Genomic DNA, 13,554 nt, shown 5'->3' with positions numbered 1-13,554 from the left:
TAGCTGTTTATTCCCCCGTTCTGCTCTCCTCTCCCTTTTCCCCGCTCCTCAAGTGCTAGCGCTATATGCAATTTCTGACCCGTTCCACCCAGAATCACAGTCATTAAAACCTCGATTAAGTGAGGTGGGTTTGAAGCTGATGGTAATGGTGCAGGAGCACAGTAACACCTGGGCACTGCAGGGCCAGTTACTAACTGGGACTGGGAACTGAGTAGCGACAGCCTCAGTCAGGATTGGGAACTGAGTAGTGACAAAACCGATGAGTTTCCCCAGGTACCCGGGCTATAAGCCTTGCAGAGGACTAACAGGAAGGGAGCGTGCTCCAGCCACGTCCCCCCGGGAAAGGAACCGGCAGGAGACAGGCGTGTGTGTTGTCGTTCCCGTGTCTTTTTCTGTTGTTGTAACTTCGCACAAACATAAAGGAGTCAGGACGGCGGATCTGATTTCCCCTGTCCCATCCATCCGTCTCCCCCTGTTTCAGTGCTTCCTCCAACCTTCTTACATTGCCTCCACGGGACAGTGTTTTGGTGCCTTCCACTTCGGGAGGGGGAAGTGTTGGGTTTCCTCCTTCCCTGATCTACTCTGCTCTTTGCTCCGCGCCGTCTCTGCCATGGCTGCTCTGTCCGCACCCTCTGCCACGGCCACCAGCTGCCTCTTTAATCCAGTCCCGCAAGTGGAGTTAATGAGACATTCCTACTTAAATAACCCGGTGCGATTAAAGCTTCAGATCTTTGCACCTCAACAGCTGTGTGTTGTCACCGAGATAAATATTTTAACTGGTCTGGCAATTCCCTAGCTGCCCCGGGTAAGTGGCTGAATGAGTGGCTATTGTTTCACCATTTATTAAAGTGAAATTCAAGTTCTTACAGAACAGCCATCTAGAAAAGGCCTGTAAAGGAAAAAAGAGGAGGGAGAGAATCTGCTTTTCTAGAGGCCTTTCCTAACCAGGGCTTGGTGCTGATGGCAGCGTGGCCATGCCTGACTGTAGCCGCCTGCTCCCTGGCGAAGGCCAACTGGGCTGTCACCGGCCGCTGACATTTCTCCTGCTATTAGGAGAATGTTCCTTTGGTGTCCGTGATACTGCACAAATCAACAGCTGTCCTTTGGAAAAGGACTGCTTTCTTGTTTGAGGTGACAATTGTCATTAAATTCTTCCCAGAGCATGGCAGCAATCCTACCAGGGGAAGGATGAACAGTTTGATCTTTGTGTAAAACTCGGTGAATTAAGGATTTAAGAACATGGTAGAACGTTGTAGATTTCTAGTCTTTATTGGTCTTAACGTGGGCCAAGAAAAATCTTTTCACACTGGTTTTCAAGAATTGGGCAAGACTGGTGATAACACAGGTTCAGCAATGTAACTCATCCCAGAGATTTGGGTTTTAATAGAGATTTCCTTTCGGTACAGATAGTCTCTGATGATGCCGTGTAAGGTACGTGGGGCTGGAGGGAGTTATTTGTATGCTTTTTTGAATTTAGAAGTTAAAGGTTTTTCTGAAACTCTCTTGCTGGGGTACTCCATGCATCTCCTTCCCTCACTCAGCATTTTATTTGGAATTTGAGGGTGAGCACGATAACGTGTCACAGGCACACGTTGGGCTTGTACCTCATCAAGTCCTAACAGAGGTAACGAAGCAGCAGTGGAACGCAGTAGATCTCCAGGCTTTCATCTGCATAATAAACTTCCTCGTTTGGCTGTAACAGTAGGTCACTGTTAAAGACTAAGAATCTCTTTCAAAGTAACTGTTAGTTTTATCACTAAAATCGTCACTTAATACACTGCTGGGATTTCTTAGGGGGGGGAAAAGCAGAATCAGATTTGAAGTAGAATGGGCCTCTGTTCCAGAGCAGACGAGGGACATTTCACGAGGACAGTGGACACTTTAGGTCTCGCTGTTGGGAAGAAGGTCATCTGCTAATTGCATGTTATCCCTGAATGAGTAATTGAAGCAGATTACCAAACACCCTGTTTTCTTCTCAGCTTTTGGCTGATAGTTCCTAACGTTTTCAGATGCTTTCCCTGACATCTGGCAGTAGTTTAAACACTGACGCATGTTCTGTTAGTCCAGAAATGTCAGCAAAAGCGGCTTTCATCGTCAAAGAAAATTTTCATTTGTTTCAACCTTTCCAGTGATTTTCACACAAGCAAATGGAATATTCTTGGTTTAGATTGTCAATTACCATTTTCCAAGACACTTTTCAGAACTCTGAGACTTTCAGACACTTATTTTCCGATAAAATAAAGCTAATTTACCTTTTTGATCAATGCTTTTAGAAAGGGAACAGAAAATCCCCATCTTGGGGGGGGATGCCTGACGTGGGTTTTGGCACCAGTGTGTCTTGCTCTGAGCAGAACAGGTAGGACAGCGGGTGAGGGAGCAAAGCTCTGCCTCCCGACTCATTTACTGCTCGTTACAGATCAGGCCGTATCAGTCTGCCCGGGTTTTGGGGTTTCACGTTGTCCTTTGACCAGTTGTCTGCTGCTAACAAAAAGGGGAGGTTTTCCAAAGGGGGATTCCAGGTATCCTGCTACCCTTTGCCTCCCTTCCCCGCAAAAGGACTGAACTCTCTCAGAGGTGTTGTCCCCTTCGTTAATCAGCCGTAAGAACAGAGCGGTCAGAAGAGACCGTTACTGCTCTTATTCCGTGACCGGCACGATCTCCATCTGGCTCCACTAAGTTATGGCAGGACACTTTACAGACGAGCCCGAAGGCTTGACTTGAAAAACTCTCACGTAGCATATCATTAACCTTTTTTTAAAGTGTTATTGCGGTAACAGCACTTGAGCGACCCATAAAGATGATAAAGAATAAAGCGTATTGAATACTCTGAAATTAAGATCATTCCCCCCCGTGTTTACAGTACAAAAATTTTATTTTTTTGTTAGGATAATTTAAAGTTTAAAACTGAAGTAGACATATTCATTTTACAAACAAGATATTCTTCCATAAGTAGGACCATTAAAAACAGTAAACAAAAAAAGCTATCTTTACAAAAGCTCTGTGCATAGCAACTTCATACCGGGTATAACTGACAAAGCAAAAAACCAAAAAAACGACCAGCCAACCCCAAACCAACCCCAAAACTATACAGGAGGGAGAAATGAGGCCTTAATTTACAGAAGGGAGAAAACGGTCTTTAGAAACCATGCATATTGCAAGTGTGCAAAGAAACAGGGAGAGTAAGATGCTATACCAAGATAAATAATGAAATAAAACATACTCTTTCAAAGTTATGATAAAATTTGTGGTTACCTATCGCAACACTTTCATCTTTCTAGTGGCAAAAAGGAAAGCTGTTAGGGAATAGTAAACAGCAATAACTAAAAGAGGACAGAGTTGCTTATTACATTGAAAAAACCCTTACACATAAATTTTTACATGACTTTTCCTTTTTGTCGGGTGCTTCGCCACTGCCAAAGTCCTTCTTTCATGGTCAAGGATTTCGGATTGTATTTATTTACACACATTTTCCTTTGTAAAGCTACCGGTAAGTTCTGCGCTCGAGTACGATGATTTCCATGCATGAGCAAAATCCAGGTTCTAAATTATTCCTATGTTTAATTTTTTTCATTTGTTTGGCTCAAATCAAAGCAGAAAAAATAATTTTCCATGTTTACATCAACGCAGCCAGCCACCCTTGTTTCTCTTCCCGTAGCATGTGAATTAGCTTCCTACGGGGTTTCTTCCCCGATTGGGCTCCTGGCTCTCCCACCTGAGCAACCGGATGGAGCCGATAAAAACACCTGAAGTGCGAAAGGGATGGCGAGCGTTTCAGAACCTTCTCCTTTTTTAGCCACTCACTGTTTTCCCTGAATCTTCCCCAGACTTCAGTGACCTTTTTTATGTGCCTATGCAATAATAAAGAAGGGTGGACCATTAACAGAATAGCTTTTTCCATGAAACGTCTCCTTTTTTTTTAATTGGAAACCTTTCTGACTGAGATTTTGTAATGAAAATCTTATTTATTAAAAAACGTGAGAGGAGTTCAGGTAGCAAGCGGCTGCTCTTCACCGTGTGATCTAGAGATTCCAGTCTGTCTGGAATATTTGCTGGGTGTAGAATTTTGAGTCGAAGCAGACACGGTAAGATTTTAAAAGCAGCCTGTACAGAGTAGGGCAGGGGGGAAAACCCACCATCTTTAGGCTTTGGAGCTGTTTGGGTTTATTTTTTTTTTTTAAGTCGTTCAAAATGGGGGAAAGGGGAGATACTAGAGAAAATTTTTTAAAATCTAGGACTCAATGTAGCATTCACTGACATCTATGGAAGTTTTAATCCCAACTCTAACAATCCTCAATCTATTTTGTTCCCTGTATGCATGCAGAATTCCAAACCTGAATTCGTACCTCCCACTCTCGCTGGGGCATCGGTCCCTAGGAACGTCTGGAACGCTCTGTTTTGTGGTGAGGTTCGACAGCGCGCCCCGCTGTGTCACACAGCTCCAGCCCCTTAACACCTCATTCTTTCCTGTTTCAGAGATCACTTGGCTTCAAGGTCGGCTGCCTCGCTGGCCTCCAGTGATTCCTGCGTCCTTGGTGGCACGAAGGGCACGCACAGAACCTGCCGTGTCAAGGAACTTGCGGCCAGAATTAACGGTGAGTTACTTTATTTCATCTTTTCTGAAATGCAGACACTTTCAGTAGCCTGACTGTAAGACTCTAACTATATTCATGCTTCTTAAAAACACGTTATTCCCACCAAATCTCTCTTTAAAGTTGCTTCTAATTGCCATTTGTGCTGATAGGATAAATTTGGCCTTGAGTTTTAGAAGACAGTAAACCCCTCCGCCTTTTAAAAAATGAATTCAATAGCATTGAAGAGGCACCTAACGAAGCCCCTACCAAAGCTCCCAGCAGAGTCGGGAGCGGTGCAAAGCTGCTCCCCAAAAAGTGTGTAACAACAGGGGGAACCCAGTTTCTTTGTCTTTCCCTCCGCTGGCTCCTCTGCTCTGCTGCGTCCTGGTTAAGAAACACATCCCGTGCACCCTCACGCGTATCGAACACAGCTCTGCCCTGAGCTGAGCTGTGCGCGACGCTACGGAAGCTGCGCTCCACGGAGGTCGCGCTCAGCCGCCTGCACCAGAAGCAGGGTGCCGGGCAGGCCGCGGTTCCTGCGCTGCGCAATTAAGGGCAGGATTTTAGGTGTTTGCAAAGCGCAGTCCTTGCCAAACGCCTGGGCGTTGGGTGAGCGTCCCTCGGGTCACGCCCCACACACCCCCCCAGGCCTCGTCGTCACCGTCACTGCTCCTGGGGCTGAACCTTGGCTCCTGGCAGAGGCTTTCAAGGCTGTTACTGGCCCAAGAGAGCTCCAGACGAGCTCCAGAGTAGCCCAGCCAGGCCACCTGTCACAGTTGTCCCCAGTCCCGCACTGAACTGACCAGCTTGTACCATACAGAGGGGTCACCACGAACACCAGTTTACTTACCCACCCGTAAAGCTACCGGGCAAATGGACAAGAACGGTTTCAGGGGGCCATATATTAAGGGTTTATTTAGTAACATAAAGACGTTATCGTAGGAACAACTATTCGTGCAGCTATCCGTCGTGTGTATTTATGTCAGTGGGGTGTAAGTAGTGTAGCTGAATTTTATTTTTGTAAAAAATGGCTTTCCAACAATCGAATCCTTTTGAGTGGTCTCTGGTTTAGTCAGACAACTTGTGATCTTGTTTTATCAGACTTGTTCTCGCCTCCCTGTTCCAGGAGAGGAGACGCAAAGGAGAACTAAACCTTTTTAATTCTAAAACGCAGAAAAATTCAAAGCAATTCATTACTTCTATGAACGTCAATATATAAGTGGAAAATACTTACCATTTTTAATGACTCAGGATAAAAGTGCATAAATTACTCAAATACATATTTCCCCTTTATAAATGCACCCTTAATATGAAGTATAACTGAACTTAAGGTGTTCTAACTACACGGAAAAACAATACGTTAGAGAAGCCTTTCCCTCCTAATTCATACATTGAATCTATAAAATAAACTCAGTACCTCACCAAAAGTCTGATTCGCTCAAGTCCCGAAGTGCCACTCGTTTGCCGGTAGGGTCTTTGAAACTTAGCCGTTAGCCCTAGTACCTGAACATTTTAATTGAAACAAAAAACGGCAGGGGGGAAGAGGAGGAGGATGAAAATTCCTACATGAGCTAGTGACCTGTATACCACAACGTATGGAAAAGTTTCTGATGATTTTTGTTAATCAGAAAGAATCCTATACATCCTTGCACATGAATTCAGTAAGAGGGAAGAAGTGAGGAGCAATTGCAGCAGTAATAATATATCTCAAACTTATCACTACATTTTTGCATCATTTTTCTTCATTGTACAACTGGAGGAAAAAATCCAAAAAAGGGTTTAATTTCTACCTCTACATACAATAAGTTACAAGTTTATTTATTTAAATAATTGTAAAACATCTTACATTTTTTAAAGAGGTTAAACTATAAGCAAATACACACATACACCAAAGTTCCATCATTCATGTCAGTTTGTCCTAGAAATTCTTTCATGCTGGTACCCTGTTTTGTTGAATTTTTTTTTCTGCATAAACTAAATCGATATCTGATAGAAAATAGAAACTTCAACTTTTTTGCCCTACAAAGTAAAACAAATTGTATCCAAAATATCAAGCTTGAATCATTTTGCCAATTTCTTTCTCCTTTGAATATTTTACAAATCTTAGGAAGGTTTCGTGTCTTTCGAGAAAGACGGCGTTTCCGATTCCGTTCTGCCAACTGCTGTTGGTGCTGGCTCTTGGCTGGTTCCTCATCCACAACGTTTTAGGAGTTGATGGGGTTGTGTCAGAAATATGAAACAGGTAAAAGATGCAGACTTCTAGCTTGTCCCATCCATAAAAAATGTTCCTTTTTTTTTTCCTGGGCCTGGCTTTCCCCCAAAAAAGAGCTTGTAGTGCTATTTTTTTTCTTTTTAGTGGTCCATCACAATAAGTAGTTTTGTGCTGTAAAAGAAAAATGAAAAAAAAAAAGAGGAAAAAAGGGAAGAGGGAGAGGAGCAAAGCTGCCTCTGCCTTACATCGGGGGAACGACAAGACCAGTCATGGCTGAAAAAGAAAATTGACAAAGATGAAATTCTGGCAAATTTTTATGGAAGAAAATATCTTTGAGCCCTTCACCCTTCTGTGTGCAGTCAAGTATTGCAGCAATCCCGCGTCCGCAGGTTAAAGTAGACCCTTGGTTTCTTTTAATGTTTTTATGCTTTAGTGAGACCCAGCACGGTGGGGCTGCCGGAGGCCCCGGACAATGGACAATTTGCCATTTCATAGTCATTCGCCAAAAGCCAAGGCCCGTTGTGGTTCTTAAGTGGATAAAGGGGAGAGAGGATCAGATCAAGTCTCGGTACGTGAATTTTCAGAAATGCCCAACCATTTTTGGGTGCTGGTCTCCTGAGCGATGTCCTTGGAGATGGCCATTGCTCAGAACTGTCCCCAAAAATTCAGACTTTTTATGCTTTCTCAAGCTGACCACCCAAAATCATTCCTGAAACCCGGAATGGAGCCGGGTCTTCCACTTCCCGCTCAGGACGGGCCGTGCTGGGAGTGCGGAGGATGCGCGGGGAGACAGGAGTTCTCCCAGTGCTGCTGCCGGGGAGTGACAAGTCCCGCCTCAGCGGACAATGACCAGCGCTGGGCTTCGCTAATTTAGTTTCAGTGGAAATAACGGAGCAGGCTCTCTTTCTCGCTTGGTTTACCCCATATGTCTGAATCGCTGTAGTCTTACCTGGCACATTCCCAGAACACTGGGCTTATGTAAATTATTTATTAGTCACTCTCACTGCCTTTAATTGCAGCTATATTCTTCATAACTGACAACAGCAACATTTGAAGCTGCCTGGAACTGGTGCCGTTCCCAAAGGTTTTGAGGGGTAAGTTAAGTTTATACGTATTTATATAACAAATGAGTGAGTCATATTTTCAAAGGGGCCTCAGTGCGGTGCAAGGTCCTAATCCTGCAAAGATTTATGTTCACCGAAATTTGTGGGATTATTCATGTGTTTAAAGCCCTGTCCTCTGAGAATTAATTTCACCCTTATGTTCATAGTGTTTAAAAAAAACCGCTTAGGGCAAGATCCTCAGCTAACATGACTCTTTTATTGGAGCTGTGTTGATTTTAAACAACTGTGGATATGGTCTGTGATTTAATACAATAGGAAAATAAATATTTTCATATTTTGTAAGTGACTAGGGCTAGAAGTCCTTGCCAATTTTGGCAGATAACTGAAAGAGAAAGTGAAACCAGTCTTAAGTCAAATATCTACATTTTTTAATTCCTTAGGAATTTGCTATTATTTTTCAAACAGGCAATTTACATAACCCTAAATAAAGTAGGTAAATATTTGTGTGCCTGGTTTCGGGGGTAGGGGGCATTAGAAGGGCAGAGATTTTCTGGTGACACTAAGGTGGCTGCTCCGTTCCTTCTCCTCACCCCCAAACCCAGCAAACGCTCCGAAGGGCAGCGTCCCAGCCTGACGCTGGAGACCCCTCTCCCGGTGTATGACCCACGTGCTGCTGCCTTTCCGGCCTCTAGAACAGAAAATGTGATGGAATCCTGGAGAGATGCCCCGGCTCCAGCTTCTGCTGGGCGGGTGGAAGAGGTGAGTGCGTGCCCTGAGCTGCTCCCCGCCGTCCCACAGCCATCCCAGCGGAGCGGTCTGCGCGAGCACGTCCTCATCTGCTCCAGGCAAAATGATCCAGGTTGGCTCCAAGAATTTAAGCTGTTTGTCTCGGGTAACCCGGCGGGTCTTTTGCCTGAGGCAAATCAGGGTGCCCTACAGCCGTGCCTGGCCCGTCCCCACCCGCGGCGTGTCCTCTCCTGGCAGAGGCAGCGGAGCCTGGGACAGCCGGCGGGGTTTGAGACATGCAGCGTCTGTTGCCAGTCTAGTTTAAACTCTGTTCCTAAGGGGGACAGGGGGGACAGGCCATGTTGGCATAAATGCTTTTTTTTCTGATACTATTGTTATCAACATTATTTTCATTTTTTTAATCAAGGAAAACTTCTAGCAGATCAAAGCAAAGACCAACCCTGTGCTTCTGCCCTGTCTCTTCAAAAATATTTAAAGAATACTTGTAGATGCGGCATTTTGGAAAGTTCCTTAAATTGAAGGGAAAGTACATTTTTAATGTGTCATTAAAGAAACGTTATCCAGCAGGCCTGGACTCAAACTAGTGATGGCAACAGCCATCTGCAATCAGGAGGAGCGTGTTGTTACCCCTGGGGTTCTGGGGATCCCTCTTTTGTCTACTTTCCTCCTGAGCAAGTACCAAGGCCCTGCTTTCGTCTCCTTACTGTTGCCCCCCCAGCCCGAGCCTGTTCTGCCGTTCCAGGGTGTAAGCGCAGAGACACTCCTCAGCAGTTGTTAGGACGAGACCCGCCGGTGGACAAATTCAGGTAAAACTATAATATACCCTAGAAAGGACGAGCAAAGCCAAATTGTTTCCCTGGCACTTCATCCGAATGGTGCAGCCTCACCTCCCTCCGCGGCAAAGCACAAGCAGGTTGAGGAACACCGGCTGCCGGCCTCACCTGCCTTTCCCCAGCTCCCCCCCGGCTCGGCGCTCTGCTTCTCTCTCTTCCTGTACCCTCAGCTGTCCATCTCCACCCCACCTCCACTCCCCTCTGGGGCTGCACTGTCAAAAGCCTATTCCCAGCCTGTATCGCTTTTTATTGAATGTTTGTGAGGTTTGGATTAAGGTCTTACACTGCTAGCAAAGCTGTAATTATTTTTGCCTGTATTACTATATATTGAATCGATGTAACTTTTCAATAAAGGTGGTTCAATGCAGGACACTCCCTGATGAGTTGGGAATATAGAAACCACAGTCATTATCCCAGAGGGTCTTTTTTTTCTTTTCTTAGAGGGAAATGGAAAAAGAATTAGAGATGAGCCTTATTGTATTAACCTTGACAGCTTGCAATTATCAACTGAAACACTTGATTAAAATTGTCACAAGGTTGGAGAATTTTTTTATAAATAAATAATCAAACATGGATAGTACCCAGATGCTATGGTGATAGGCACCTTTAATGGGTGTAATTAATAATGATCATAAGCCTAGTGTGTACAAGTGGCCCCTGAAAATGCTGTCTTGCTTTGTAGGGGAGAAGAACGCTGCAATTCAAACAGCCGCTTGGTAAGAACTGGCGAGGGCTTGGAGCTGTACAAATACACACGGGTACACGTGTGCGCACACCCCGGGTAGGTCGGCAGCTGCTTTGTTGGTGTCTCAATTATGACCTGGTTTAAATAGAGAAGATGGGGGTTGAGCATTTTCAATCATTGTAGTATAAAATGTCTTGCACTCTCATTTGGTTTTCCTCTTTTGCCACTAAGTTGCCATCAAACTCCAATCTTAGGGTTCTGCAGCTCTCTGAAGAGGCAAACGAGGTGCTCCAGGGGGGCTACTCAGAGCATCTTAAATGAACGTCCCTCCCCTGCGGTGCCAGAAACATCTCTGTGCTGTACAGAAAGGTGGGTTTGCACGTCGCAGCCGCCCAGCTGCCGGTGGCAGAGGCAGGGCCTCTGTAATTTGGTCTAATAAAAGGGGCAGCTTCTACCCGGAGGCTTCACTTAAGCCATGTCTCTGACTCCCAGCATGGCTGCCGCTAGAAAATGTGTAGTTTTACTTTCACTGTTAAGACCACAGAGACTTTTGTGAAACAATGCACCCATTTATTATCTATCATTTATTATCATGTAGCTAATCAACTGAAAATGGTAGCGAAAAGAATGGCTTTTGAGAGGAAAACACAGCTGGCTTTCGTTTAGCAGAAACCAGCAGTGGCTTGGGTGAAGGGCACCGTCATCCTTTCTACTGGCCTGTAAGTGAATTAAATTACTGCTTCTGTGAAGAACCTGTGTAGGGTGGTTCCAACTAAGACACTAAAAAGGAGCCCAAAAGCTGCAAGTTTTTCCTAAAGAATTTATTTTTATTTTTTCCTCCATAGGAAATTAAGACTACTTTTTTTTTTTTTTTTTTTTTTTTTTTTCAGAAATCCGTCTGTATTTGGCTGGAAGATTTTCATTCATCCATTCACAATCATCTAACCACTGACAGGTGAGATATTTACAAATAAGCAGTGGTTTTGTCTCTTTTAGATGATAAGCAGGTTAAACCATATTTTATGTAATGTTTTTAAAAAACCTAGACAAAAACTGCTGATAGCTGAGAGATGGAGAAGTTCACTTGGCCTCATCTGTTGTGTTGGTGTCGTTACTATCTCCCCATGGCGCTGAGCTGTACGGGCACAAAAGGCTGCCTGAACAATTATTTTGATTTAGTTCAAGTTAATTAGGAACACCTTTAAAATCAAAATGTGTTTGCAAGAAGTCATATATGCATTAGTTTAATTATTGAGGGGCACAGGAATGTACAGCCACTCTGCGGTTACAGATGTACTTCCAATTATACTAGGAAGTGGCTGCTCTCACCTGCAAAGCAGAAGGCAATATTGAATCTTACCCAATATCCTTGGTTTTGTGTGTGACACCAAACAGTCTTGACTATTTTCTTCCATTACAAAAGGCAGGTTTTTGTTTTCTGTCATTAAAAATGGAGCTCTTGTCTACCCTGAACATGTCTGTGATATAAGATGAGCTACTAAAATTAACATCCCATCAAATGAAAGATAAGTAATTAATAGTAATAGAAGATGTTTTTGCTTAGTTAAGTGTTAGCAAGAAATTTTAAATAGCTCTTAAGGTTTTCTTTATTTTGAAACAGTCTGTGCCGCTTACATCTCTGCCAATAAACTGGGGAGAAGAATGTACTTGATCCTTCCAATATATCAAATTTAATCAGATGTCAGATACATATTTTTCATATATATTGTCATCATGTATATCACGTGCAGCCTTTGGCATACCTAACTCACTGTCTAGGCTCTGGAATCATTCCGGTTCAGGCACAAGCATATTGCTCAACATTCCTAGTGTGGAAATGGCCCAGTAATTTTTACCTGGTTAGAATCTCTGTTAGGAGTTATTTTACAATGCTGCGCCTTAAGTGTTGACTGGAGCAAGGCTTCGGTCGGGCCCAGGACTGGTAACAATCAATCAGGAGCCACGGCTTTGTAAATGTGAGCCCCATTCCAGCTGAATCCCACCCCTTACAAACCTCCCAGAGCAACTCTTTTTCTCGATACCTGTTTGCCCAGCCTTTTAATGCCAGGGGACTGGAATCCCCAGTGCTGTTGACACTCGTAACTTTGTCAAGATAAGATATTAATAATTAGGGTCTTCAACTCAAAAACCTGTAGTTCTTTAGGGAACAGGGCAGATGTCCCCTTTGCTAAATTGAGGCTGTTCCTAAGGGTATCAGACTTCAATACCTTTTGGATTGGCTGGGATCCTGATGGTTAATGGAACATCTGACCTTCTGGGGCTTGCCTGCTATTCCTTGTAACTGAGCTTGCATTTTTATGTTGAGATGTGCTGAGCTGGCCAAAGGTAATCTGGGCAGTCAGCGGTCCATGCTGTTCCAGCAGTTTCCAATTTGCTTGCTTTTCCCATCAGCTGCCTTCCATCTGAGATGAGTTGATTAGGCATTTGTGTACTTATCATGCCGTGTTGCGTCACGTCACATTACATCTTCCCAGTGCCTTTTTTAAACTGCCTTGACATACGACATGAATGGAGCACACAATGGTTCCGATCAGGATCACCTGCTCTCAATTTGGAGAGCATATAGAAGTGAGGGATGTCCAGTATGGATTGCTGCTTGTTCTCTACCTACCATGTCCCAGTACGTTGCGGGAATGGAGAGCAGATGGCAGGTGAAGGAGGTAAGCGAGAACACATGGCACTGGGGGTTATCTGAGGGTATTCCACGTGTCTTGGCTGTGTTGTGCAGCCCTAAGCTGAAAGGCAGTAGATAGGCAAGCTTCCTGCTTACCTAATACTCTGGAGTTATGATATATTTTCTAGCAGCTGCCCTTACTGTCTCCAGCAGCTTTTAAGCATCACCAAAATTTTCCTCCCAAAATACATTTTCAGAAAACAATTCCTAGCCGGACTGTAAACTGCCTAGAATAATGGGAATGCTAATCTTCATAAGGGTGAAGCTTGTACAGCTCCTTCTGTTTAGACTAGTTTTATTCCAGGCTTAGACACTGCTGTGCTTAACATACACGGAAGCCATATTCTAGATTTTCAATCCTGCTTGTGAGTAGAGCGGCATGCCCGGAGCTGCTGAGAGTATTTTTAATATTCTCATTGCAACAGGAGGCAGTAAGTAGGATGGAGGCTGTATCACCAAGAAACTTCAGCCTTTGAACAAAAGATGTAGCCAAAGTACATTTCAAACATTACGTTAAAGCTCAAAAAATCCCCGCTGGGGAGATATTTTCTCCATGTTATGGGTGAGGAAATTGAGAGGTATTGTCAAAACACTTGCCTGATGTATCTCCATCAGTATTTATTGATGCCTAAGTTTGATAAGTAAGTAAGTAAACAAATAAATAAATAACCAGCACATCTATTCATAGTTTTATAGCACAGGGCGATGGCATAGCAGAGGAGATTAACAGTTGCCCCTTGCTGCAGC

At 44.0% G+C, this 13,554-nt stretch overlaps 1 protein-coding gene across 2 annotated transcripts in view; it reads right to left on the bottom strand.

Moving 5' to 3' along the window:
* Positions 1-2,851: 2,851 nt before the first annotated feature.
* Positions 2,852-13,554, bottom strand: part of EBF2 (EBF transcription factor 2) — a 145,895-nt gene continuing 135,192 nt past the window's right edge. Inside the window, exon 16 of one of the 2 annotated variants that reach the window (XM_074563410.1) lies at positions 2,852-7,056. In XM_074563410.1, the coding sequence (XP_074419511.1) occupies positions 7,025-7,056 (32 nt within the window). In that variant the 3' untranslated portion in view covers positions 2,852-7,024. Of the gene's footprint in view, positions 7,057-10,017; positions 10,248-13,554 lie in introns of those variants that run through there. The other variant, XM_074563411.1, reaches the window with a different exon arrangement.

This window comes from Larus michahellis, chromosome 20 (genome assembly GCF_964199755.1).
Source record: "Larus michahellis chromosome 20, bLarMic1.1, whole genome shotgun sequence".
NCBI lineage: Eukaryota > Metazoa > Chordata > Aves > Charadriiformes > Laridae > Larus > Larus michahellis.
This window is presented reverse-complemented; position numbering and strand designations above follow the sequence as displayed.